The sequence below is a fragment of the Notolabrus celidotus genome, chromosome 11 (genome assembly GCF_009762535.1).
Source record: "Notolabrus celidotus isolate fNotCel1 chromosome 11, fNotCel1.pri, whole genome shotgun sequence".
In the NCBI taxonomy this organism is placed as follows: Eukaryota; Metazoa; Chordata; class Actinopteri; order Labriformes; family Labridae; genus Notolabrus; species Notolabrus celidotus.
Genome location: NC_048282.1, coordinates 28,483,385 through 28,510,933, shown reverse-complemented (window position 1 = coordinate 28,510,933; position 27,549 = coordinate 28,483,385). Strand labels below are relative to the sequence as shown.

Below are 27,549 nucleotides of genomic sequence, written 5' to 3'. Positions count from 1 at the left end.
TAACTTGTGCGACATTTTCTTTTCAGCTGAGCTATTTGTGGCCCCGTAAAATCTTATGTAATGACATCAACAAACGCTGTAGCCTTCAGCATCCACATCACATCATCTTTCCTTGCATGAACATTTTGGAAGTGTTGAAAAAATACAGATATTTTGAGTTTGTGCTAGCAGCTATGTTTCTGCAGATGTTTGGGGAGAGAGCTGCCCAGTTCTTTTTGAAAGTGTTGACTTAGCAGATGGTCAAGGAAAAGAACCAGCTCTCTTGTTGCTGTCAGTCATTCCACAATATACATGATCAGCTGAGAGATCTGACTTACTTGGAGGCTGAGAGTTGAAGTAACAAATATGATCATTTAGATATTGGTTTATGAGGAATATTCTGTGCCGTCTGTTATCTTTAAGTGGGCGTTTGGGATTATTAGTCCCATATGATAGAATTTTTTAACCATATTCTCAGGAAATGGGACCTGCCCATTTCTACCAATGTTAGTAAAAAGTAATGTAGTATGACATCATTGCTGTAATAAGGTTTTAAAGGATAATGCTCCATAAATACAGCACCTATCTCAGAAAGACTACATATGTATGTCAAGTTTGTCCAATTGAGATATGACTGAATTGGACTTACGTAATAATCAAGCTAGAGCCGATATGTATGCAGATGATACAACTCTTTATTTACCTGCAGTATCACTTGGGGTAGTCTTGTGCTTAGGATAGTGAACTACAAGCTGCTGTTGAATGGGCATGGGGCAATAATCTGGTCCTTAAAACAAAGGGTACTGCATTTGTATCCAAATTTAGATGAAAGATAAGCCACAATTTAACTTGTCAGTGGAAGGAGTGCCTGTGGAATCGACAGATGAAGTTACTACCCTGGGTGTAATGTGAGACAGCAGATTGAAGTGGTGGAAGCAGATTAAGAAAACCATCAGAGCTTTGGTGAGAGGTCTGGCGGTCATCAAGAAATGCCTCCCTACCAATTCCTTCCACAACATCACATCTCTCCAGTTACACAAACATTAGCTCTGACTGACTTGCACTACTTTTCCTCAGTGTTGTTTAGTGCATCAACCAGACTTGGTGAAAGTCCATAAACTGTGACGGAAGTGCAAACATCATCAAAATGCACCGAACTTTAGGTTGGTCATTGGTGAAAGAATGGACTACCATTTCTCTGAGCTGCTTTTATAAGACACATTTCTTTGTCTGAAATTCTGAATGTTCAGTTTAATCAGCTGTCCTGTCATAGTGATGGCCCTGATTTAGATACTAGACATGCTGCAAGAAATTGTTCTACACTTTCACTTTCACAAACACCAATGCAAGGCAAATAACTGTTCTGTATAAAGGTATGAAGATGTGGAGTGGACTTCCATCAACCTTTACAAATGCAAACAGTCCTTAAAAAGACTTTAAACACAATAACTAAAGTCTTACAGACAAATTCCACCAGATCCATGTCTGGTCCATCTCTGATCCGTCACTAGTCAATGTATTAACTCGCACTGGATCCACTCCATTGCGTCCAGCTGAGTCTTTGATCTGGCATGCCTGAACACAACGGATCAGATACGCAAGACTTCTGTTTTTGCCGGATGCCAGAGCACGACGCATCAATCAGTGCAGAATAGATCGAACAGGACAGGAAGTCAGACACCAAAACAAAATTAAACATCCGGTTAATTTTCAGCATAAAACACTCTGTTTTATCGCCAAAACGTTTTTCACTCAGCTACAACAACAAACCGTCATGATGAGCGGAGCCAGGCCTGGAGTCAACAGGTCAGAGGTTTTCAGAGGACGATAAAGACAACATGGATGAGCAGAGGAGGAGGAGAATCCTTGATTCAGTAATTACCGCAAGAAAACCTCGGTCACATGACATCAGCTGTCCGACGGTCCTGCTCTGTGCTGCGAAAAACCAACCGGTGGGTGTTGACGTACGACAGAGCACAGAGCCGGACCGCAGTGGATTGGAGACGGACCGGACACGGATCTGGTGGAAGTCCTGTGTCAGAGTCTTAATATAGCACATTTAACACTAATAAAAGACCATCTGGTATTTGTTTATTTATTTGTGGTTAAATTCATGGTACGCACTTTTTTATGGGGAAACACTGTAACTTCAAGCATTGTTATTTATTGCATTTTACTGGATGTATGCAATGTGTGCACTTCATATATTACTTATATGATTTATAATAGCTTTGGATTTTACCTATTGTTATTTTTATCATTATAATTTTCAAATAATGGCTTTGACTTTAAAACTTGTCTGGATTTGAATTTCGTGTTTGTGCGAGTGGACCCCAGGAAGAGTACTTTTTACCTTGATGGCAGTGAATGGGGATCATAATAAATGAAATAAATTGAAGTATTGGGGGTATTATCCACTCCACTGATGGGTACGGTCCTTAGGCCTATCAATCTAATATTAATCACCAAAACATTGTGGACCAACTGCAACTGTCTGCTAGCAGGGGAGCATTTCAATGGTTACAAAAGAAGTGTAATTAGAGAAAATTATTATTTACAGTGATGATAGAAATCATGAACGCAAGAAGCATGGGAGCATATTATTAGCACCACAGCTGTTGAAAGTAAACATATTCATACTCAGTAGCTGAAGAAAGAAAACAAACCGCCCTTGGCTCCAGCTTCTCCGAAGAGGAACACTTAATAAAAGTAAACCACTTTGGTGCTAATTTGTATGGATCCAATAATCAGCTTCTGCTGTTTAAAATTTGAAAATTAATCATCACTTTATTTTTGTTTACTGTGTTCATTTCTTGTTTTTCCAAATGATTGAACAATCAGAGATAGTGGTTGTTTGATATTCATCATGGTTCTCATTAACTTAAAGTGAAATGGGATCCAAAATTCAAGAAAGGATTATTCGCTGACCTTCAGCAGTGCTTAACAGGATAATACACTCATAACCATAAAATTTGTTCACTGAAAATTTGACATTTAAGAATACTTTACTATTTCAGAATTAGTTGCTTTACTTTGTGCTAGAAATGACTCATTCATGGTGATTTGAATTTTTATAGAGTTTTAATGGTGCCCACAGGAGGATAGCTTGATGATATATTTGAAACTTTATCATTTGGGGTACTTGGTGTGCACCTTAGCCAGCTGATCCATCTCAGCACTTGTAAAAAAGCCCTTTAACTGTGGCCCCTTGTGGTTCCTACCCCGCTCCCTGTCAAGTAGATTTTGCTGAAGGATTTCAAGAGCATCCAGCCCTCTGACTGCAGCAACTCTCTCTTGACTTTGAACCTTGTCATCTATGTCCGGCTTATTGAATCAGTAAAACCTCTCAAATTCAATCTATGACATTGTCTTCAAGTTTATATATCAGAATCATAAAACTTAAAACCAGTTTCTAGGTTTGTTATTTTATTGATATGTCAAAACTGTAACAGCAAAATATTCCTCAAGACTACTGTAACATATCAAAATAATTCACTAACCATAAAAATACATTTCTCTCTGGTTACTTTAAAGGTGCTCTGTGGATTTTTTAGTAAATAAAATAAGCGTAACATTTATTGTAACCAACCAAAACATATTGTTTAATTTTTTTTATTTTTAAAGTTATATTTTTGGGCCTTTTTTGTCTTTATTGACAGGCAAACTGAAGAGAGACAGGAAATGTGGGGAGCAGAGAGTGGGGGAAGACATGCAGCAAATGGTTGACCGGCTGGGAGTCGAACCGGCAGCGAGGACTAAAGCCTCTATATGAGGGGTGCTTAGACCACTAGGCCACCAGCAACCGCTTTGTTTTCATTCTTGACTTGTGTTCCTGTAATTACATAACATTTACAATGAAAATGCTTAAAGAAGAATACATCCAGCATTGTCAAAATATACTTTTCTTAGCTTTTATTGTTGTTTTTCTCTGCCTTTGTCATCACATTGCAGCATACTGCCACCTGTTGATCAGTGCAATATTGGGAACACTTCATCTGGATCCTGTAAAAATTCATCCCTGTGCTTGTGCACAAGATGTACAATAATATGATGATACTCCACTAGAGATTATTAAATTCTCCTCAGGGAGCCAATCAAAATACAACTGCTTTGATTTATTTGAAACCAGTTCAAAAGTCTGATCTTACATGAAATTTTATCCCTTCGCAGTTCACTATTATCACATAACATAAGAAGCAAAAATACCAGTGGGCCAATGATCTAACAATAAAACTATGTACATGTTCACAGCTGATGCATTCCAATTAGGCCGTTTAATCTGCTAATCCCTCTGGAAATCCCTACAGACAACTTTAATTTTTCTCACATCACATCAGAGTTTGTTAATCCTATCCAAAAATGATACAGTTTATGTTCCCTAGAGTTAACAGCACAGTGGGTGACTAAGTCTTTTCAACTCACACCCAAAAGTAAACTGTATTTCATTTTTATTTTTAATATATCTATTCAAATTTGTTTAACCAGGAAAGCTTCAGCATTGAGTGTTTTTTGACTACGCATGGACCTGGTTCACTGAACAGGATGACTGCAGGGAACAGTTGTAGTCACTTCAGTACCAGATGTTAATGGAGAAATGGGCTGATGAGTTTTACTCCCAACAGTCATATATCCCTGAGTTCAAAAACATGTTTTTTGGAGAAACACCACTTCTATAGGTTACCATAACCCCAGGTTCTCTTTCTAACCAAAGCCTACCAGATGACGTCACTTATCACATACCAGGTATAAATAAACAAGTTTTCAGAGTCATACCTTACAGTATATCCACTGATTGCTGATTTTCAAAGCAAATGTCTGCAGTTCAATGTTTTTGTTTGGTGGAAAAGATCCCTGCTGAAGGGGGTTGGCTTGAGAAATAGTACTCAGTGGTACATACGGCACCTTATTGCTTCAAATCTCAACAAGTTTTTTGTTTTGTATCTGTCAACAGGTGTCAGGAAAGCATCAACTCACCAATTCTGCATGTGCCAAGTGGATGAAAGACCCCTGTAAAAATGCAGCAGCAGCATATGCAAGACACTCCACACCACCAAAGACGACCAAAGCCTGGGCCACACCTGAAGGTTAAAGGTACATTGGTTAGAATAGAGGAATTTAATCTCAAAACTCATTTTGTATGACATACCTTTATTATTTAAGGTTCACAATAGCCCCCTGTGAAGGCAACAATATGACAAATAAATGTAGGAAATGTATTGAGTTAATGATAAAATTACTAATTCCTAAATCTCTTTGTCTATGAATGTTTCAAGGCTGTGGTATTGTACGTTCTCTTAATTCTGTACCACTACCATGGTTCACTGAGACAGGACAGGATCCTGGGTTTCAGTTGCACTTTGGTGATCCTTCACAAATGGACAGCAGACACAACTGCATCTACCATGCATCCCCAGGATGTCTGACCCAGTTTTTTAATGTATGTGTTTCCAGGCATGCACCCAAGTTGTTCCAAATGATGAAACTAAGAAAACAAAAATGTTTCAAAAGCTAAAATACATCGACAGGCTACCCCAACAAGTAATTTGTAACTCACAAAAATGTATCTGCATTTATAGCAAGTTTGCCTGAAATGGGATGCCCTGAATGGGGTACATCGGGAAGCATTATATTTTGGGCATATGCTCCAAAGACTACCCCTGCAAGTGTTGTTGTCCAACCCACAAAAGCCAATTTTTCAGTGCAGTAAACCTCAACCCACAACACCTTTAGGCACCTGGAGCCACACGCATACATCTTTGTGAAGTCATATTATTGGGGCTAATTATTTTCCGTAAACAGGAGATGTCCAAAAGAAGAATAAAAGGCTTTGGTGCTTTAATTGCAGTATTCTCCAATTTTCCTTGCTCAGAGGGGAACGTGAAAATAAAATCATCTAACTAAGTGGTGTCAAACATGCAGCCCACGGGCCAAAACCGGCCCACCAGAGGTTCCAATCCGGCCTGTGGAAAGACTTGAAGTGAAAAAAATACAGAGTAGTCATTAACAGCAATTTTTCAATAAAAGTAACTACTATTTCCAATTTGTCCTCTGGCAGTTGCATACAATCATAGTGTTGACGGAGCACACCTGAACGGGGCTTCTTTTCGGGGACTTTTTTTCTCAAAGTGAGAAAAAAGATTACTTGCTGTTTGCATAATTCGGATTGAGATTCATAAAGACTTTTTAGAGCACTATAAGATGATCCACTAACTACTAACACTAGCACTGCACCCCTGCATGCAACACTGTCCAGCAATCAAACTGCTCATGCTGGAGCTGGGGGTCTAAAACAATCAACTTTACCTTCTTCATTATTATAATCTATCTGTTCTTTAGCAGTAAACATTACACTCTGTGTCAGCTGGATGGGTAGCCTGTGTGTTTGGTGTGTTTGCAGCAGGTTTCAGTGCTTAAAGAGTAAAATATTCAGCCCCACAATGAGACTCATCATGGCGAAAAATACAACAGCTGTTTTTGTAGACAGATGGTTAATTAAATGTGAACATTTTCTGAATGCACTTGTACTTTTTTGCACTGAAACAAAGGGGGAAATTTAGAGTTGTCATTATTTATAGGTTATTATGTTTAATTTTACTGGTCCGGCCCACTTCAGTACAACTTGGGCTGTATGTGGCCCCTGAACTGAAATGAGTTTGACACCCCTGATCTAACCCCTCTCCTTAAGAAATGTTGTTGTCTCTTCTGGATTGCCTATATCAAATAATGACAATTAAATTAAAGCTGCTGTGAGGAACTTTTGATTTCTATCAATTTTGGCACCCCATTCTCTTGTATCTCTTGTTCTGTACATGCAAAAGTAGTGTTTTCAACAAAAACCTCACCCTGCTCTTTTAACAGCCAGATGTATCACTCAATGTGATTATTTGCCATGAAAACAGCCAAAAAAGGATGTTTCTAAAGCCAAATGTCAATCATGTGGTCTTACACCTACCCCCTCTGAGTGGTTTGAGGCATTAAAAATGACAAAAGAGAAGGTATCAGAGTTGTTGTTTATGGTTTTGTTTGCTTTTGAAGGTCATAAAGAGGCATCAGTGTTGGTTTCAATCTTTCTCAGCTGGTGAAAAACTCCTCATAGTGCCTTTAAGTTTGTTTTCAATTAAAAAAAAAATACTAACAAGACCTTTGACTGTGACTGAATTTAATTCAACTTAATTACTTCTTTAATATTGGTAGCTCAACACATCCATATTGATTATATTTCACAATAAACATACCCTGCTTCCTAAGTAGTTAAAATTAGTTACAGGTTAATGCTGCCACATCAGGTACAATCAAAGAACTTACCAAAGGCCAAAATGTCTTTTCTTTTTATCCCATTTTAATGTTTATCATCATTAGATAAAAAAAAATAACTCGTTTGAAATTAATTTCCAGAGCTTCAAAGCAAGCTAAACACATTGTTAGTTTAAGGTGCTCTCATGTTTACTCTGCAGCATAAGATGGTATGTAACATTTAAGCTGGCTAACGTGGCTCGCTGTCAATCAAGTGGAGGGTTGCAGCTGTTCTCAGTCCAGTCAGTCAGGCAGCGTGTTTTCAGTCCACAGGGAAACTCTCCGTGCAGACTTCAAGCACGACTTTTAAAACATAATTACCAAGCAGTGCAGTTTAACCATTTTTTATAACTATTCCTTGACATGCCGCTGTTTCAGGAGGACCCTGCTCATCTGTCTAAATCGAGATTGAAGTCAGATTTAGTTTCCCACAATGTCGCGCTGCCACCTGCAAAGAGCAAAAAGGAGGTTTATGTGGGGTTGCATTTAAAACACATCGATCAGAAACACGCTGCGGATTTTTCTAGCGATGAGGAGGATCAAGCACAAGATATGGAAGTGAGTTGATCAAACTTTAGATTTGTATTTTCGCTCAAACTCTTCATCTATCAGGCTGCTTAGGCCTACACGTTGTTCTCAATCACGACTTCCACCTTCATTACTGGTTAATCTTTTTTTATTATAAGAAATAAACATGATAGAATAATGTTTTCCCACTTAGCTGCTTGTCATATTTGAGAAATTATCCCCCAAATGAAGTCTGACATTATAACAAATAAGGTGTTTTGGTAAAGACTTGTGAACAATGCCTCAGGGACATTAACAATTGTATTAAGTATGACGGATCGATTTGCATTGCAATAATAATTGGTTAGTGTTCTTATAATTATACCAATGCTTCTCTAGATCTGCAGCTGTGTTTGGGAGGAGGGACAGATTTAGGTCGAACAGTCCTCTCGACTTGCTGTTGCATTTGAGGTCTTGACCTGAACCACCAGCAACACCTGTTGCACTCATTTATGTATGGCAGGTCTTGGAAGTTGTTTCTGTGGAATACCTACCATCTATTGGGTGTCAACTAAGTCTCAATGTTGTGAGCAAAGCTGAATCAATGAACCAAATCAGTTGATTTGCAATTTATTCGATATTTATTTGATATTTAAAGGAGCATTTAGCAATTTTTTCTGAAAAAAACCCCAAACAATTATAAGCTTATATATACAGAAAATATGTACAGACACAAAGCTTATATTTGTTTTAATTCAAAATATATTTTTAAATTGGATGTTTTTAAGCATACTAGCACAATTAACATAACTCAAGGCTACTTAATGTTTTTATCCTCTGTGCAGCGTCTTTGAGTTTTCAGAAAAGCGCTTTATAAATTAAATGTATTATTATTATTATTATTATTATTATTATTATTATTATTATTATTATTATTATTCAGCCACAGTATCATTTTTCTTCAAGGTCACATTTCATGACCCATTCATTTTAGTTGCAGCCTGAATGATACTTCAGACTTAGAAGGGTCATTTCAGTTTTATGATCAGGAGCTGTGATGCTGTTCAACTTAAACCTATCAGTTTATCTAATATACCTTAATCAAGTGGTTATACATTATATATATCTTGTTTGGCTTTACCATAAACATGCCTTTCCCTTTTTTTTGCCTTTCAAAAGTTTTTTATTAGACTCAGCCAACATCACAAAACAACAATGCAGCCATCAGACTCTGAGGCAAAAAAAAACAAGATTTTTGAAAGCACCTAGTCCATTTTACGAAAGTAAAGAAAGATAGATAAATAAATAAATAAATAAATACATAGTACAAAATTAAAAATAAGTAAATGCAAACATACAAAATAATAATAATATTAAGATTGTAATTATTAACACAAATAATAATAATAATTATTATTATCATTATAATAATGATAATAATAATAACAACAATACATATAAATGATTTTATAAGTAGTAATTAGGATAAGGATAATAATAATAATAATAATAATAATAATAATAATAATAATAATAATAATAATAATAATAACAACAATATATTAAAATAATAAAAACTCCTCACAGTAAACCTCAAAGAAAAATAAGTAAATCAAATAAAATGATAATATTTATGTATATCACAAATCAGCCAATCAGAGAGTTAGCCAAAAAGAAATGAAGCAACAGGCGCCCACCTTATCTGGAAAAGATCAGTTTTTCTTTCACCTTTGACCTATTTTTAGAAAATATATATACGTCCCGCTCCAGAAAACCTCTGACCTTGGGGCTTTATAATCTGTTAATAATAAAGAAGTTTTGTTTTTATAGGACAAGGATTCAGAGGATGCAGAGGTTCTTGACCCGAGTGCCTTGACTGATGACGACCTCAAGGCTGCACTGCTCCAACATGGCGTTAAAGCTGGGCCCATAGTAGGTGAGGTTACATTCAGTACTGACTTGTTACTGTCTCCTTGATAAAAACAGGCTCAGTCATATATTTGGTTTTGCACGAGAATCAAACGTGCACTAATAATTTTCATTTAAAGTTTTTTTTAATATGAATTAATAATTGCTCCACTTCTATCTGTGCCAGCCTCCACTCGAGCCTTGTATGAGAAAAAGCTGAGGACGCTGCTTCAGTCCAACGGACATGAGCTTCTGAATGGAACAGAGAAAGATGAATTGTACTCTGATAGTGAAGAAGAAGAGGAAAATGGTGAAGAAGAGGGCAGAGAGTCAGGTATTTATTTGATTTTTTTTGATTTACCAGATTTTATTTTTATGGACGATATCAAATAATCATATGCTTTTGTATTTTTTGTTGCTGTGCTGTGTTTAGAATCCGAAGGAGAAATAGAGGAAACAGTTGAACAGTCAGAGGACGCCCAACAAGAGAGAGGCAAGGTGAGAAAATTAAGTTAATTTCTAGTTTTCTTCGTTGAAATAGATTTTGAATTTCTGTCATCATTAAAACAATTATTTGAATTATCGTATAAAAGAGTGTTTATCATTCCTACATACACTTGCACTGGTTAAAAAGAGCTTCTTGCAGTTTTGGCATTACCGGTTGTCACATTTTTTATCCCTACAGTGCCACTTAGTGGTGTCATAATGCAACTGCATAATGGGGATCTTATTTAAAACGTTCACTTGTTGAAACAGGCACTTGCATTTTTAATGTGGTGTATTTTTGCTGTTCTTTCCCCCCTAACTTTACACAGGTTAAGCCTTATTTTCAGAAAGGTGGTTTTGTTTACCCGCAGTGCTTTTTACCTTCATCAAGGCTGGTAAATACAACAGATTTTCCAATTGTCGGAGATGTCAAAATGATTACTGAGTAGACACTGATTTTTTTTTTGTCTGGGTTTACCCTTTGTAGCAGGCTCATGCTTCCAGTAACAGGCAACCTGCTCAGAAGTGGAATTCAGGGAATGCAGTAAAAGCATCAGAGCGGAGTCAGTCTCAATGCTCACAGATTCCCGCAGGAATAAGTAGAGCATCGTCTGTAGATCAACTCTCAGGATTAGGATCAGGGGTAGGCTGGCCTTATTTCACTTCTCTTGTGGATTTTAAATTCTCTGCATTCCTTGTTTAGATCAGTGGTTCCCAACCTTTTTGGCCTGAGTTCACCCTACAGCTTATGTGGTCGAATCTACCCTTTCAACAAAGCCACCTATCATCTTCTAAATGTGAAACACAACTCACATTTAAGTGCACACATGAGAAGATTTTCTCTAGACAAAGAACGTACTTTCTTAACTCCTGAGGGAAATTAATATTTTTCACTGTTATTGAGAAATAGTACAGACATAGGCTAAAACATGCACACTTCCACAAACAGGACCCTATGGGCATGGGATAATTGAGAGAATAATGCATATCCATATCACTCTGTTATATAATTCTAAAAATTCAAATGTTGTTATATTTGTTGCTTTGCTCAGGTCAATCGCACAATACTCGCAGCTTTTCATTTCAGCGACCCATTCATTTTAGCTAATAATTTCAACCATTATTTCCACAGTTTTAACAAATAATTTCACCTATTAATCAGTGAGTTGAGCTAACTGAGTCAAGTGTTTATCTTATATTGCAAGCAAATTATTTTGAGTGTTTATAGAAAGCTTGTTGCTACTGCTGTTTGGTACTGCTACTTCAAGCTAATCATTTCAACCATTTATGCTAACTGAACAAACTGTAGGTTTATAAGCATAACTTAATATATCTTTAAATACTTTCAGCTAGTTATTCTGACTATTTATTCAATACTTTGGGAAGCTATTTCAACTTTTACGCAGTACTATGAGCCAATTTTTTCAACCATTTTCCCATTATTCTGCTACAGCTGTGTACCTCAAGTTAACTAACTTAACTAACCAACTATCCTGGTATCTTACTTTACAATCTGCTAATCCAATACATTCAGGTAGTTATTTAAACTTTGTATCCTTAAATTTCAGAAAACTATTTCCGCTGCTTATATTATACTTATAGATTATCATTTCAGACATTTTTCAATCACTTGAGTCAACTAGTAGAACTATTAAATGGTTTATTTATACTTTTTGCTAGTTATTTCAAACATTAATGTAGTACCTCTTAATCACAATCATTTATAAATTACACCAAACCACTTACATCGCTCTTTGTTCTATAAATATTAACTCATTGTGTCACCCAGTACTTTTGGCAATTAATTTTAAATGTGTGTCATTAAGTTTGAACTACCTGTTGAGACTTACATTTTATTGTAAACTTGTTTTCACACATTCCTATATGACTATAAAACAGAATATAAATATATCAATAAATATATTGTTTTAAACAAACCATAGTTTTTATCAAGTACCCCATAATCTATCAGTGCCCCACAAGCAAATGCAGTGTCACTTCCTAAGGTACAGTCACTCCTAATGTTGTATCACTGGCTTAGACTCTAATCTACAGAAGCGTATTGCATTCTCATGAGAAAAAAAATTCTGCTCTGTTTTTCTGAATTATTGAGTTAAATATGTCAGAATTTCTGAAATAGCGAGTTAAGTATCTGGGAATTCCTGAAATAACAAGTTAAATATCTCAGAATTTCTGAATTAATGAGTTAAATATCTTGAAATTATGAGAATAGTGTTCTGTTTTTCTGAATAAAAAAAAATCTGCTGTGTTTTTCTGAATTAACAACATACCGCTATAGTAAAATTCCATTGATACCCAAAGGCCACACAAGGAAGTAAACATGCCCTGGTTGTTCAGTTTAATCCAGTTTTATTTTGCTTTGGGTTTAAAACATTGTGAGATACTAATGTCTCTAAGTAACATATATGGTTTTGTTATTAGCTTGTCAACATTGCGCAGGTACCTGAGAATTTTGCAGCTGTTGATGTTCAGGTAGGCCTCCCGGTAACTCGTTCATTCAGAAAAAATGGGGCAGAACACTTCTTTTGTAAAACAGAGCAGACTTTTGTTTTTCTCACATGGATGCAATACGCTTCCGTACTAATGAGCATTCTTTTGTTGTCACTTATGGGATTGTTTTGATTTATAGAGATGGTTTTAGACTCACCTGTATATAGAATGTGTGATGAAAGATGCATGTTTGTGCTGATGTTAACATGAAAATAATACTGTTACTTGCAGGTACTCTCTGGATCGCAATCAGTTAAGCCCAACAGCTGCTCGTCATTTTCCTCTCAGGCCTTCAGCATCACTCAAATGGTTGAGGAGGAAAGTTAACCCCATGTTAAAAGCCTATCTTCTGCACCTTTCAAGAATAGCTTTCTTTTGCACTTATCACCACTGCACTGCTTACTTGGTTAAATACATTTGACTTGTAAACAGCAGATGGAGAGTCAAGCGTCGCTCTCTGCTAGCACTGACACTGAGAAAGGGCTGAATGGGAGTAATGTGCAGGATCGTTGGTCACGGTCCAGCAGGGTCAGTAGTGCTCACATTGTTCAGTTACACTTGAAGCTTTCATTCAAGAGGTGGTTGAAGTTGGAGAGGTGCACTGACGACAGGGGGGCGGTATCCCAAAAGTCCAGTATATCATAATCTGTTGCTTTTTCCTTTTTGTAGCAGGACATATCAAATCAAGACAAGAACAACATGAGGAATAATACCCTGTACTACACTCCAAAGAGTTCTCCGTGTATAAGGGGAATGAAGCCACATACAGTACTTTTACTTGCTGTCTATTTTACTGTTTTATTCACTTTATGGCGGAGTGTTTTCTTTCCCTGTAAAAACCCACTGTGTACGGTGTGACTCCTTTTAAATGTAGGTGTAATTATGAGATACTTCATGTAGATTCAAACATGGTATTTGCTGTCTTTAACATTTTGCTTGCATGTGTCAGACCTCTTGTCATTAAATGAACAATAAGCCTTTTGTTCCATTTCCTCCTGATTTGCTGGGCCTCGGTTTCTGTCAGACTCTCCTCTCTGTGACATTTTGTTGTTTTTCCTGTTCTCCTTTGTCAACCATTTTTGTCTTCTTTTCTAGCTCTCTCAGGAACCTGTGAAAGATATTTACAAGGAAATGTTCCCAGATGCAGTGACCACACCAACAGGAATCTAGTAAGTTACATACCAATACAAAAATTGTGTTTGACAATTTTGAATTCTTCAAAGCTTTTAAAGTTGTTTGTTAGATATTGACAGAAAAACAAAAACATGGTAGAAGTTGAACTCACATCGATGCAAATACCCTGTTGTATTTCAGCGCCTCTCGTCGGAGACCCATCAAGGGTGCAGCAGGGAGACCTATCCAGTACGCTTACCCAGACTCCCCCCTCAGTCCCACAACTCTGGAGAGACGAGAGGTGGAGCGCCGCCTTGTGCCTATCCATATACAACTTGTGGTCTTCTTCATTGTGGCCTGCCTCCTTTACCTCTTTTATGTTTTTGCCGAGGACGGCTCGTTCACCCCAGTCATGGACTTACTGGATAGTCTAAACCAAGAGTCGGACAGTGGAGAGGGGCTTATGCTATAGGCTGAGACACAGGAAACTGCATCACTCTCTGGACAGGAGTAGCCTCTGTTTTCTTCTTCTGCATGGACTTACACATGTGAGATGTTGATTTTTCATAGATGTAAGTCATAATGACTTTGTCTTGGGATATCTTCAGGGAAAACATTTAATTCACTTTGTCTTGTTGATAATAATGTTTGTGTGTTTGAATGGAAATATACCTCAAAATCCAGTTTTACATTTTTATATTTTTTGATTATGGTTATTATACCATAGGACTCTTGTAGTTGAACCATAAAATGCAGGTATTCAGTTAATATTTTAAGAGGCTGATGACATGATTATGCAAACATTTTTGTACTTCCTAACCAAACGGTGTCACGTTAATGATTTGCTGTCACTGTACGGTGTGTTACTTTTAAATGTTGGAATTATACTTAAATAAAGGATATTTTGCTTCATACTTTGTGCTACCAATAACACTAGCTGAAGTGACAAGGATTCTTTTCATACCAAATAAACCCCCCCTTTACTCCAAGTAATGAAAGAGTACAGGAGCAAGGTACATTTGTGCTTTGTTGCATAATGGTGAAATATGCAGCCACTTGCTGTTGTCAACATTGATTTTACAGAAAGTAGGTGAGACTGTCTCCTTAACGCCGGTAGGTGGCTCTCACTGCACAACCTTCATTTGGTCTGCCCACAGCACCAGTGAGTTTGAATGGAAATATACCTCAAAATCCAGTTGTACATTTTTATATGTTTTAATTATGGTCATTATACCATAGGACTGTTACAGTTGAACCATAAAATGCAGATATTCAATTAATATTTTAAGAGGCTGATGAAATGATAATTCATACATTTTTGTACTTCCTAACAATACAGTGTCACGTTAAGGTAACTTTTCAATGATTTGCTGTTACTGTACAGTGTTACTTTTAAATGTTGGAATTATACTTAAATAAAATATATTTTGTTTCCAGTGGTGGACAAAGTACACATCCTAATTACTTAAGTCAAAGTATAGATACTCCAGGTCAAATATTACTCCAATACAAGTGAAAGTTGCTCTGTAAAATTATTACTTGAGTTAAAGTACTGGAGTACTTGCTTTTAAAAATACTTAAGTATGCAAAGTACTTCTTAAAAAATCATTGTATTTTCACAATACATAAGTATTCAGTTGTTACAGCAACCCAGACATAAGTACAATCAAGAAATAAGTTTCAATAAGTAAAAAAATAATAATAATAATAATAAGTAAAAATAAAAATAGATAAATAAAGCTAGAGTACAATTTAGATTATATTAATATATATTACAATGTTACAATGGAATTTAAATTAAATAGAAGTAATTACAGGGAGTATTAAAACATTTTCAGTAGTGACAGGTTGACATGTTGTGATTATGGTTGGTAATGACAGATTAAGCAATAAATAAAAATAAATATGGTATGTAGTATGACCATGAGTTGTAGTTACAATAATAATGTAATATAACATAATATGATATAGCAAAGATAATTAGAATACAGTATATTATGCAATATAATGCCAGCAGCAGTCAAGAGAGTCAGAGTTGATGGAGTGTGACAGACAATGCAGGGATGGTATGGATCTGTTCATGGGGGGGATGAGCTCCCCATCAGCCACAGCTCATCATGAAGAGGGTGAGAGGGGTTATCCAGGATGGCTCGCAGTTTGTCCATCAACCTCCTCTCAGCCACTGACTCCAGGCTGTCCAGCTCTAGGCCAGCAAGTGACAGAATACATGGAAATCACAAATCTGCATACTAAATAAATCCCCTCTACTCCAAGTAATGAAAGATTACAGGTGCAAGGTACATTTGTGCTTTGTTGCATAATGGTGAAATATGCAGCCACTTGCTGTTGTCAAACATTGATTTTACAGAAAGTAGGTGAGACTGTCTCCTTTACACCAGTAGGTGGCTCTCGCTGCATAATAACCCTCATTCAGTCTGCACACAGCACCATGCAGTGAATCAGTCCCACAGCCGCCATCAAAACAAACCACAATGACAGACACGGGGCCGAAGTTCAGGATACTGAAGTTTGTAAAGATTGTTATTAGTAGCCTCTTTATTACAGCCTTACTGCTGTTCACTATAGCATCTATAAGGACACTCACACTGGATGTAAACGCCGGGCTTCAGCTGGCACACTGGGAGAAGACGAATAACATCCAGCTTGTCATAGACCAACACCAGAGAGAGGAGCTGCTTGCTAACTTTAAAGGTGGGTAAAACTGCTGTTTGCATTTGTGGAAAGCAGCTGATCGAAGTGACAATGAAGGCAACAATAAACACATGGTAGATATGTGAGCATGGTTGTCTTTGTTCATTCATTCAGAGGCTGTCCGGATCCCCACAGTGTCGTTCTCAGAGACAGAGAGCAACACGACCGCTCTGCGTGAGTTTGACAGGCTCATCCGAAAAGGTAAAACTGGAACATTATGTGAAATATGCTTTTTTCATAATGCTGAGGTAGCTGCAAAAATGGCTATGCTACTAGCTAAAAAGTTAAGCTAACTGTTGCTAATGTTACCTAAGACTGCATGTAAGAACATGTGCTTTTCAGAGTTGTTTGTGTGGGTAGATTGCTTCCCTCCCTCCTCCCTTAATGACTAGAATGAACTGTAAAACACATTAAAACCAACTCGTGCTGTTATGAGTTGTAATAAGGGCTTTCTAAGTTTATCATGTTTTACTCCACTGTTAGCAGACAAGCTCAGCCTACTAGTTAGATTATAGGTAAGTCTTTCATGTGACTTTTATTACAGCTTCTCATTAAAATTTAACTTTTTTTTTTTTTTTTTAATTTTTTTTTGCAAAATTATTCCAGTACAACCAATACAGTATAATAGTTAACAGTCTTTTTCTGTTTTTAAACACACACACACAACTGCCCTCCCACCACTCCACTCCCTCAAGCCCCAGCTCAAGTTAGGAAAATAAAATGTAAAATAAAATATAATACAGTACATTACAATCAAGTGATATGTCAAAAATTAACTTTTAGACATGTTGTGTTCTATTCAATGTTACAATGTTACAATGTCATTTAGCAGACGCTTTTACAAGAACAAGAACAACACAAGCAAAGATCTAGACAAGAGGAAACAAGATCAGTAAGAGTAACAAAGTGCTTCAAGTCCATCTGGATGCTGGTACTGCCAAGCAGTGTAAAGGCAATGCACAAAAGTAAATATGGATTAAAAAAAATATATATATATAGTAAGATAAGGAACATCTACAATGAAGCAACCAAACAATTTAAGACCTTCCATTATCATCATCAACACTTAAATTGTCATCACCACAATAATTACCAAAGTACCAGGTGCTGGGTCACTCAAGAGCTGAACACAGATTCCCAGAACTTTCAAAAATGTTAACAGTTCTTCAACTGTTGTCAGCTTCCTATATGAACTTTCTCACTACTAAATAAGGGACAGGTGCACAGTGTCATGGTGTGGTGAGCATGATGTGTGAATACAGTGTATATTCACATTCTGATTCAACTGGAAATGCAGAAAGTGTGTATATTCCCTTTAATCCTTACTGTATCATTATGTAACCTCATATGAATAAACCTTAAAGAAACCACAATTTCACTCTTTACATTAAAAAACAGGCAAAAGAAAAATTAAATGCAAAAGAAGAGTATGACTCACTAAATGTACTTTTTCCATGGATACTTTTTGCTGCTCTTGACTGACTCAAGCAGTATTTTGTCCTTTAGCACAGCCAGAGAGAAGTCCTTACATGACAAGTCACAATTTACAGATATTTGAAGTTCATTTTTGATCAGCTCTGTGCTGCATCTGTTTCTTGAGTCGGGCCATTTAACGGCCATCAGGTAGAGAAAATCCTCTCCACACTTCTTTGCAGGACTTGGTGCATTTGCGCTGTATTCAACTGATGTGTGTAAGGGGGCCTGTGATTTGATGACAGGCGGTTTGATTGGCACATGATCTGCCGTTTTATCTGATCTAGGATCTGTAGAGTGCAGTCTGCTGTATTTTCAAGAGTTAATAGTCAATATAAGGGACAATTGAGGTCCTGTATGAAACAAACCAATTTAGCCCAATATACGGGATGTCCTTGCTAATATGGGACAGTTGGTAACCCTACACACTGATGGCAGAGCTATGTAAAGTGCCCATGAGTGTTAACTAATCCCATTCACACACTACTGGCACAGCCATCGGGGGCAATTTGGGGTTCAATGTGCTGTGAAAGTACACACAGCATGTGGACTATTGGACCTGGGATCGAAGCGCTCACCTTCTGATTAATAAAGGACCCACTCCACCACTGAGCCACAGGAGCCATATATTATTTAATGATACATAAATTATTTGCTGTCTTTTAATTATCAGACAAAGAAATTATAAATGTCCATCACAGTTTGATAACACCAAAACCCCAACTTTTATATTACACAAAAAAGTATGAGGTCACATATAATTAACTGGAACCAGCAAATGTTTGACATTTTGCTTGAAAATTATGACATAAAACATTAATGAACTATAAACAGATCTGCATTTTAATACAGTTTTCTTGATTGGCTAAAAGTGATGGGGTAAATAGTTTTATGAAGAGGCTGCAATATCATGTCTTTTAGTCCCATTAAGCCAAAGTGGTACTTAATCCCACATTTAGCAGGGCAATAGTATTTTTTTGTTAAGGAGAGCTCTAACAGTGATAAAGTCCTCTGCTTTTTTAACACATTGAACCTTTGTTCAATGCACTCCATTATATGATGCAACTTTTCAAATGTTAAGCAATCAGCTGGTCCAATTGTTTAAACGGATGAGATCCCCATTTAAACTTGTATTCGTCTTTCTTTGTCAGCTTTCCCAACGGTTTTTTCTTCAAGCTTGGTTCGTCATGAATTGGTGGCCAACTACAGCCACCTCTTTTTGGTACAAGGGTCAGACCCTAACCTGAAGCCGTATCTGCTGCTGGCCCACATCGATGTTGTCCCCGCCTCAGAATCAGACGGCTGGGAGGCCCCACCGTTCTCTGCCGAGGAGATAGATGGCTTCATCTATGGTAGAGGGACCATAGATGACAAAAGCCCAGTAATGGTTAGAGAAAAAAATTTGACTTTATTTGACCTTGCTATAAATCAAGGTTTAGCAAAATATTAGTGTATCTCTTTGTTCTAAATGGGCTGAACAGTTATGCTTCATTTCTTTCAGGGAATTCTTCAGGCCCTGGAGTACTTGCTGATAAAAGGCTATGCTCCACGCAGAGGATTTTACATCGGTCTCGGTCATGATGAAGAAGTATTTTAATAATTCATAACCCTTGAAATATTCATAAAACCTTTTCTTTTTGTCACCTGGATTAACATGTGAATTAAATATCTGAATGTCTGAGTCACTTGATATTTCTTTTTAAAGGTCAGTGGTTACAAGGGGGCAATGAACATAGTGCGGTTAATGAAGCAGCGTGGTGTAAAGCTGCACTTTGTCCTGGATGAGGGCCTGGCTGTTCTTGATGGAATCATCAGTGGTCTTGATGGTCCTGCAGCTCTGTGAGAACCTGCCCAGCTTTAGTATACAACTTTGACATATTGAAGTACCAACGTTTTCCATTCCCATTAAATTGTGTAAAAAGCAAATATAAAGGTGACTGATCCACATTTTTTTTTTACATGTTTGTCACAACGTTGTGTGTTTTGCAGAATTGGAATAAGTGAAAAGGGATCTGCCACGGTAAAACTGAGCGTGTCCATGGCCCCGGGACACTCCTCAATGCCTCCCCGTGAGTCCAGCATTGGGATCTTGGCTGCAGCAGTCAAAAGGTGAGAGGACTTTTTCCAAAGAGACTTTTGGTCTTAATGTTTATCTATATTCAAAATATTTACCTCTTTATGTACAAAAATCCAAAATCCAAGTCTTTGACTGCAACATCATTTCAGATTAGAAGATAACCCCATGCCAAGATTATTTGGTCATGGGCCTGAACGTGAAACCTTTGAGCATCTGGCCCATAAGGTAAGGGAAATTAACTCCTTGTCCTTCAAACACCACATCTACCACTATATTCAATATTTGCCCAATGTTATTCACTTATTTATTATTTGAATTTAGTTCAAGCTCCCAATGAAGTTCATAATGTCGAATTTTTGGCTGTTTGCCCCACTACTTGGAAGGTAACTACATTGTAAAATACCTTCTACATGTTTCTTTTGATTTTGTCCTCAAAAATTCATCTGTTTTTCTTTGTAGGGTACTTGAAAGAAAACCTGACACCAACGCTTTTGTAAGGACAACCACAGCAGTCACCATTTTTAATTCAGGAGTTAAGGTACAGTTTTTAAATTAAAGGGATATTTTGGTATTTTTGAAGTGGGGTTATATTAGGTTCTCGTCAATAGTGAGTGTATTAGCAACAGAAGAAGTAGGTCAGCTCGGCTCTGTTATTGAGAAACTGGCGGATGAACTGACATAAAAGCTAGGGTGTCAACCACCACAGATGGGGTCAACTGTACCACATAGTTTAGCTGTATTGTTATTACATGTTGTGTGGACCGTGAGCTGAAATCAAGCAGTGAAAAAAATGAAAGCTGAAAACTGACTTCAAAGACACTTCATTTGGCTTTTGGTATTTCAATTTAACTTCAGAAAAAATTTGAAAGTCTGAAAAACAGTTCGTCTGAAATCAGTGAGGCAGGGGATTTCTGGAGTGAGGACTGTAGCCGCTAATATCCTCTGACTCAGAAAGATCCTGAAGTACTTGGTTGGTCTTCATGGACTGCCAGGTAACTTGGAATCTCTCCTGTACTCCAGTTTAAGAACTTTCTCCCTTCTTAATCTTCGTTGAGTCTCATTCTTCCTCTCTGTACTCCAGTTCATAAAGTTGTCTTCTTGTGTCCAAGATAAACAGCATGTCATAGTAGTAAGAATCCCTCTTTTTTTTTAAGCATGGTTGTATTTTGGTCTTTTTCAAAACCTGCAGACCAGAACAGCGAATCTGTGGAGGCAGAAGAACACAAATACGTTGGGTCCAAAAATAGATCCGAAACTTCTAAGCAAAGTGTACACTTACACCGCCATCAGTGTTGGAGTCGGACTTTCTTAAAACTAGCTAAGTTACGTGACACAGTTGATCTTCTGTAGCTCTCTGTAGGTTCACCGGCCTATTTTTCAATAACAGGGCAGAGCTGAGCAGCATATCCTGTGGATAATACACTTACTATAAACAACAACAACATACAACCCCACTCCAAGACAACAAAAATCACTCTGATTTTATAATAAAACATTGAAACCGTTAAACTGCAAGTAATTCATTCTTTTGAAAGTAAGAATCCTGATTCCTGACCTCTTTGCTATGTTCAGGTGAACGTCATCCCCTCCCTCGCTGAGGCCTATGTTAATCTACGAATACATTCATCACAGACATTAAAAGAGGTAGAGATTAAAACTGTTCACTTCTTTGAGAATCCCTTTTTTTCTCCACATGAATGTTCCTAGTTGAACACGATATGTGCTTTCTGGGTCAGGTACTGGACCTCATCCAGTCTACTGTGGGGGACGAGCGAGTGAAGATGGAGCTTGTTGATGGGTTCGACCCTCTGCCTGTCAGCTCTTCTGATGAAAAGTCCTTTGGCTTCCAGATCATTAAGAAGACAGTGTTGGATATGTTTCCAACAGTAACAGTTGCACCAGGTATAATCCACACAGATTTGATCATTTAAAACTGGGGTTGTACGGGTGATGCATAGTCGTTTAATACACCAGTTTGTTATTTGTAGCTTTGGAAATTGTAATGTTTTCATTATGCAGGTATCTGTGTCGGGAACACGGACAGTCGACACTTCAAGGACCTTACCAATGACATTTATCGGTTTGCCCCTATCTGGTTTAAACCTGGTGATCCTCAGAGGTAAGAATGTTGTATGCTGTGCAGATTATTTGAAAACTAGAAAGCAGCTTCTCCAACAAAAGAGATCTTTCTTCTTGCTTTGTGATGAAAATCATACGTAAAGATTCTTTTAAAATATCAGTACGAAGAAGTTTTTGTGTAGAACTAACCTTATGGAATTACATAAGCCCTTCTCCTGCAAAAACAGAAAGAAGGAGTTGATTTTAGTGACAAATTTTCTCTTTCTAGAAACCATAAAGAAAGCTTTTTTTTTTGTTCTTTTCTTAGATTCCATGGCATCAATGAAAGAATTTCCAAAAAGAACTATGAAGAGTTTGTCGTTTTTTACTTCCATCTGATTCAAAACTGCGACATTCAAAAGCTCCCTGAGCCTCACAGCTCAGTCCATGAACTCTAAGGAGTAAGACAACAACTGCACTTCAAAAGCTGCTGAAATTGTCATCCTGAATGATATCAATGACACCTGGCTGGACTTTGACGTACAGTATGTGGTTGAAAATTTTAGACAAAATGTAAACAAAATTTTTAAGAGTAGAACCAGAAAGTACTTTTTCAAATGCATTTGTAATTGCAGCTTTTCAACAAACGCAAGGCTCTTAAAAAGTCTTGCTTTACACTGTGGTGAACTTATCTGGAGAATTCTACAATGCAAAAGAATATATGACAGACTGCTGTGATTATTTTTGACTGTATGATAATGATTTTATAAACTAATGAAATGACTGATGAACACTGGTTGGGTGATAGTAATACAATACCTGCGCACTTGAACTTAAAATTGTGAATTTTGACACTATTAAAGATTGCTTCTCAGTGTTATGAATGCTGTTAAGGCCAAAATGTTGATTTTAAATCATTAAGAATAAAAATGCACTGAGGAAGTTGTTGCACATACTATTAAATACTCTTTGAATGTTTTATTCTCATATTTGACTCTTGTGTGCAGAAAGTCCAATCCTCGTGGATATCATGCTGGATGTGACGTAGATTGGTTCTCAGGTTTGGATCCAACTCTTAAGCATGAGTCTCAGTCTCACTAATGTGGATGCTCTTAAGACTTGAAAGTGTGGAGGCTGAAGAGCAGAAACTGTCCAATTAAATGAATGGGGTTTTTTTCTAAGAAGTGAAAAATGGAAATGGTGTAATAATACAATGAAGCAGATGTGATAGGTAAATATGATTAGGAGATAAAGAGAACTTCTTTCTCTGCTGTAATTAATGGGGGTGGCCCTAATGTATACAGCAAAAAGGGTTGGGTAGATTTAGGAGGTAGAAAAGAAAAGCAGAGAAAAATATACGATTAAGACTGGTGTTTTTTTCCTTTTTGTTTTCCATATGGGATGGAAAAACAGAACATTTTAAAACATTAATTTATAAACCAGCCTTAATATTTACTTGCACCCTTAAAGTGGCATTATGTGGTCATAATGTAGTTAATAGAACAAGTCTTGTTAAGAATGATAAACATAGGTTAACGACAACAGTTAGTTACATGATGCAAATTTTACAGTACTGCACTGGCTGTATTGAAACAGCAGATGGCGTGGTTTACAAAAGAGAGCAAACTCAAGGTCGTGCCAATCACAGCGATTTCAATTATTTTGTCCAAGTATGTGCTCATACCCTGTGTCCTGTACAATGTTCAGAACATTTTGTGCATTTGGAGACTTTAATTTTATTTCATTGGGCCTTCTTAACAGAGTTCTGCATGTCAAAAAGTGTGTAAGAAATGCATTTAGAAATTATGTTTAAAAAAAATGAAATTTGACTCATTTTTTATTTTTTTCTTGTACTAACTAACAATGAATCAGTTCATCCTGTTAATAAGAACCGATTGTGTAGCTATTAAATTCCATGGTATGGTGGGCATGTCTGGCGTTGACATGTTTTAGAATCTCTTTTCAAACACAGGAAAAAAAATGCAATTTTTGTAGCTCTAAATGTTATTTACTGATCGATAGATTTTTTTTTGCATCAAGTTTTTCTTTATTTGAAGCAGATCACAACTTTTGATTTTAAATTTTTCACACTGAACAGAAGGACTAAACAAAAGACAATACATGATAACTTAGGGTGGTTACAGCTCAGTGTCTGACCTTCACATTCAAGCCAGGTGGAATAATGATGAGCAGTATCTCTTGTATGCAGTCCATTTTGCCCAGCGTTGTTCATATAGTCCTGCCTTTAGTCTTAAATAATGAGTCTGTTTTTCCATGGAGTTTATTTCCTCGATTATGCCCAACCCCTGTCCTGGCTGAGCGGGATTCACATTTTAGCCAGTTTATTGTGATGACTTTCTTACATGCCAGGATCAAGACTTTAAAGAGATAGGTGTCTTCCCTTAGAATTAAATCCTCAGGTAGCAGTCCATGGTATACAGTGCGTGGCTCCTTAGGTATCTTGTAGTGCAAAATCTCATCAAGAATCTGGATAACACTGTCCCAAAATGTTTGAATTTTCATACACAACCAGACATCAGTTATTTTAGTTATTTAAACATAAGTACTGATCTATGATACTACGATTTATACGGTCCTTAGTTGATAGTAATGACTAAAAATCAATAGAGGTAGCTTCTTGGGCTAACTCCATGATTTAACTGTGCTTAATCATGTTCAATAGAGTCTGAGTTAAAACTGTCAGAAAGTGTGGCAACAATCAAAGACCTATGTGGATAATAATGTATTGATGCTGACGCAATGAAAATAATGGAGAGTCAGCTCTCTTTTATAACATTGTTAGACCTGATTTTACCATAAGACCATGTCTTTATTTGATCTGTCCATCTCTAGTGCCTTTTCTCTATTGATGGACAATCAATCACTCCATCTACCCTGTTAAGAGACCCTTTTTGGTAGTTTTGACAGTAGTTAGGATCTAGTATGCTGCCACTTCAAGTGTGGCAAAATGTGGTTTAAAATTGTGACAGAAAAAAGTTTATTAAAACTTTTGCCTGTTTCTCTTGGATGGCTTGGTGCTGTTATCCAACTTTTTATGCATGAGGCACAGACCTCAATGATCTTGGATTTTCTTACAGTAACTTGAATAGATACAGTAACAAAGAGACTAATACTACAGCTTGACATGACCACAGGTTCATTAGATAATTGTGCTTTGCATAAACGAATGATGAGAGCAAGTGCACAATCATGTTCAGTGTAGTAAGTTAAGGGAACTGTGAGGTTCTCTTGAGAATAAAAGCTTATGAAGTTTCTGTTGTATTGAAAGAAATCCATTAAGTTGTGTGTTTTAGCTATAGATGGTCAACTTGACCTAAATGGTCTTTGTCAGGATATAAATAGTTGGGTGTTTTCATGGTGTTTTTAAAAGTAAACTTAAGACTTGCCTTTTTAATTCGGAGTAATTTATTTTTAGCCCTGGACTGCATTATAATCATTGCTTTAACATTTATTTATCTTATTTAAGTATTTATTTATCTATGTATTTCTTGTATTCATCTGATCTTGTTAATGCTACCTTATTTTTAACTGTTCTCTCCACTCTTACTTATTTTATTAATTTTACTATATTGATTTTATTTTATCTTTAAGTATTTTATTTATAATAATGCCTTTTTTAATGATAACATTGCTGTTGTTTTCTGTCTCTGTTATTTTGTGAAGCACTTTGGGCTGCATGTTTATATGTACGAAAGGTGCTATATAAATAAAGTTGAGTTTCGTTAAAAAAGGTTGTTTACACTAGCTACTTAATCAGATACAGATACTGTCAAAAGACGTGAAGTAACAATATTGCTTCACATAGACAAAGAGCAACAAACAGAACAAAACCAAAAAAAATGTAAACCTGTTGTAATCAGTTCATTATTTTATTGTTGTTATTGACATATAAATTAACATGTAGTAGTTTATATTGTGATTAAGACATACACTCTATAAGCCAAACTAAAGCAGCTGTTTTGCATATTGCGTAATACAAATGTGGCTGCATACAAATCATAGAGGACACACCCATTAGCTAGTCTTTGGTACTTGAAAACAATTACAAACAGATAAAAAGATGTAGAGAAGGCTTGTTAACATAAATAAGTACAGGGAAAGCATCAAGAACATCCACATTAATAAGATACACATAGTCTGATCATGTATTTCTAACTTAAATAATATAAATAATGTTAATTGACAGACAAGGTTGGAAGGAAATGACCACTCTTCAAGTATACAAGCAGTTGAGCAGCGATGGCATGATACAACTTAATTACCTTAATGCTGTTAAATGATTGGAGCCTTTAAAAGCAAGAATACAAAATGTTAAGCTTATTTTTCTTTTACATCTCAGCAGGGAAATCAGAAGAAATTTTATTGAGACATTTTGAATATTTTCAAAAGGTCACAAGTCCCTATTTTTTGTGAAATTCCCTTTGTATTTTGTCAATATTTTATTTCATCAGTTGTTCAAACAAAGGAAGTAATACACCTACTAAGCATTGCTTTCATGCATGAATTTAGGGAAAGGTACAGCAGCTGCAGGACTCTTTGAAGACCAACCCACTAGGGCAGGCTTGGCGATGGCCTACACGACCATCACAGTTGTAATAGAAATTTTGATCAGAAGGGTCAGGCAAGGACCCAACATCACCCAGTTGACAGGGGTCTCCAGAGGATGCAGATGCTGTAGTAGGAGCAGTTGTGGTTGTTGTTGTTGGTGGAGTTGTAGTTGTTGTTGGGGCAGTTGTGGTTGTGGTAGGGGGAGTTGTGGTTGTAGTTGGGGCAGTTGTGGTTGTTGGGGCAGTTGTAGTTGTTGGGGCAGTTGTGGTTGTTGTTGTGGCAGTTGTGGTTGTAGTTGGGAGAGTTGTGGTTGTTGTTGGGGCAGTTGTGGTTGTTGTGGCTGGAGTTGTAGTTGTTGGGGCAGTTGTGGTTGTTGTTGGGGCAGTTGTGGTTGTTGTTGGGGGAGTTGTGGTTGTTGGGGCAGTTGTGGTTGTTGTTGTGGCAGTTGTGGTTGTAGTTGGGGCAGTTGTGGTTGTTGTTGGGGCAGTTGTGGTTGTTGTTGGGGCAGTTGTGGTTGTTGGGGCAGTTGTGGTTGTTGTTGGGGGAGTTGTGGTTGTTGTTGGGGCAGTTGTTGTAGTTGTTGGGGCAGTTGTGGTTGTTGTTGGGGCAGTTGTGGTTGTTGGGGCAGTTGTAGTTGTTGGGGCAGTTGTGGTTGTTGGGGCAGTTGTAGTTGTTGTTGGGGCAGTTGTGGTTGTTGTTGGGGCAGTTGTGGTTGTTGTTGGGGGAGTTGTGGTTGTTGTTGGGACAGTTGTAGTGGTTGGGGCAGTTGTGGTTGTTGTTGGGGCAGTTGTGGTTGTTGGGGCAGTTGTAGTTGTTGGGGCAGTTGTGGTTGTTGGGGCAGTTGTAGTTGTTGTTGGGGCAGT

At 37.1% G+C, this 27,549-nt stretch overlaps 2 protein-coding genes and 1 long non-coding RNA gene across 12 annotated transcripts; 2 read left to right on the top strand and 1 right to left on the bottom strand.

Moving 5' to 3' along the window:
* Nucleotides 1–3,773: 3,773 nt before the first annotated feature.
* Nucleotides 3,774–8,091, bottom strand: LOC117821906. Its single transcript, XR_004633082.1, has 3 exons — nt 7,285–8,091; nt 4,954–5,057; nt 3,774–3,811 (listed from the first exon to the last, which is right to left on the bottom strand). It is a non-coding gene; the product is annotated as an uncharacterized LOC117821906 (long non-coding RNA).
* lemd1 (LEM domain containing 1) lies at nt 7,470–14,711 on the top strand. Of its 10 annotated transcripts, none has more exons than XM_034696464.1 (11): nt 7,470–7,830; nt 9,610–9,715; nt 9,875–10,021; nt 10,121–10,185; nt 10,503–10,568; nt 10,661–10,816; nt 12,916–13,002; nt 13,120–13,212; nt 13,357–13,452; nt 13,780–13,853; nt 13,999–14,711. In XM_034696464.1, exons 1-11 carry the CDS (start codon nt 7,636–7,638, stop codon nt 14,267–14,269), a joined length of 1,356 nt encoding a protein of 451 aa, XP_034552355.1. In that variant the 5' UTR covers nt 7,470–7,635; the 3' UTR covers nt 14,270–14,711. The 10 variants fall into 10 exon arrangements, with proteins under 10 accessions (XP_034552355.1, XP_034552353.1, XP_034552354.1 ...); XM_034696462.1 differs by having other exon boundaries at nt 13,354–13,452; XM_034696463.1 differs by having other exon boundaries at nt 13,117–13,212.
* Nucleotides 14,712–16,215: 1,504 nt separating this feature from the next.
* On the top strand, nt 16,216–23,096 carry LOC117822074 (N-fatty-acyl-amino acid synthase/hydrolase PM20D1.2-like). The gene is made up of 13 exons (XM_034696700.1): nt 16,216–16,509; nt 16,624–16,710; nt 19,134–19,369; nt 19,484–19,570; nt 19,688–19,821; nt 19,972–20,091; nt 20,209–20,284; nt 20,381–20,442; nt 20,519–20,597; nt 21,632–21,703; nt 21,796–21,961; nt 22,079–22,178; nt 22,446–23,096. The coding sequence occupies exons 1-13, from the start codon at nt 16,290–16,292 to the stop codon at nt 22,573–22,575; spliced, it is 1,569 nt and encodes a 522-aa protein (XP_034552591.1). The 5' UTR covers nt 16,216–16,289; the 3' UTR covers nt 22,576–23,096.
* The last annotated feature ends 4,453 nt before the right edge of the window (nt 23,097–27,549 follow it).

Coding starts and splice junctions, on each gene's coding strand:
- LOC117822074 (XM_034696700.1), top strand. CDS start 16,290: ATGACAGACACGGGGCCGAAGTTCAGGATACTGAAGTTTGTAAAGATT. Junction 21,962..22,078: donor AACAGTAACAGTTGCACCAG/GTATAATCCACA, acceptor TTCATTATGCAG/GTATCTGTGTCGGGAACACG. Junction 22,179..22,445: donor AAACCTGGTGATCCTCAGAG/GTAAGAATGTTG, acceptor TTCTTTTCTTAG/ATTCCATGGCATCAATGAAA.
- lemd1 (XM_034696461.1), top strand. CDS start 7,636: ATGCCGCTGTTTCAGGAGGACCCTGCTCATCTGTCTAAATCGAGATTG. Junction 10,186..10,502: donor CCCAACAAGAGAGAGGCAAG/GTGAGAAAATTA, acceptor AACTTTACACAG/GTTAAGCCTTATTTTCAGAA. Junction 13,854..13,998: donor ACCACACCAACAGGAATCTA/GTAAGTTACATA, acceptor GTTGTATTTCAG/CGCCTCTCGTCGGAGACCCA.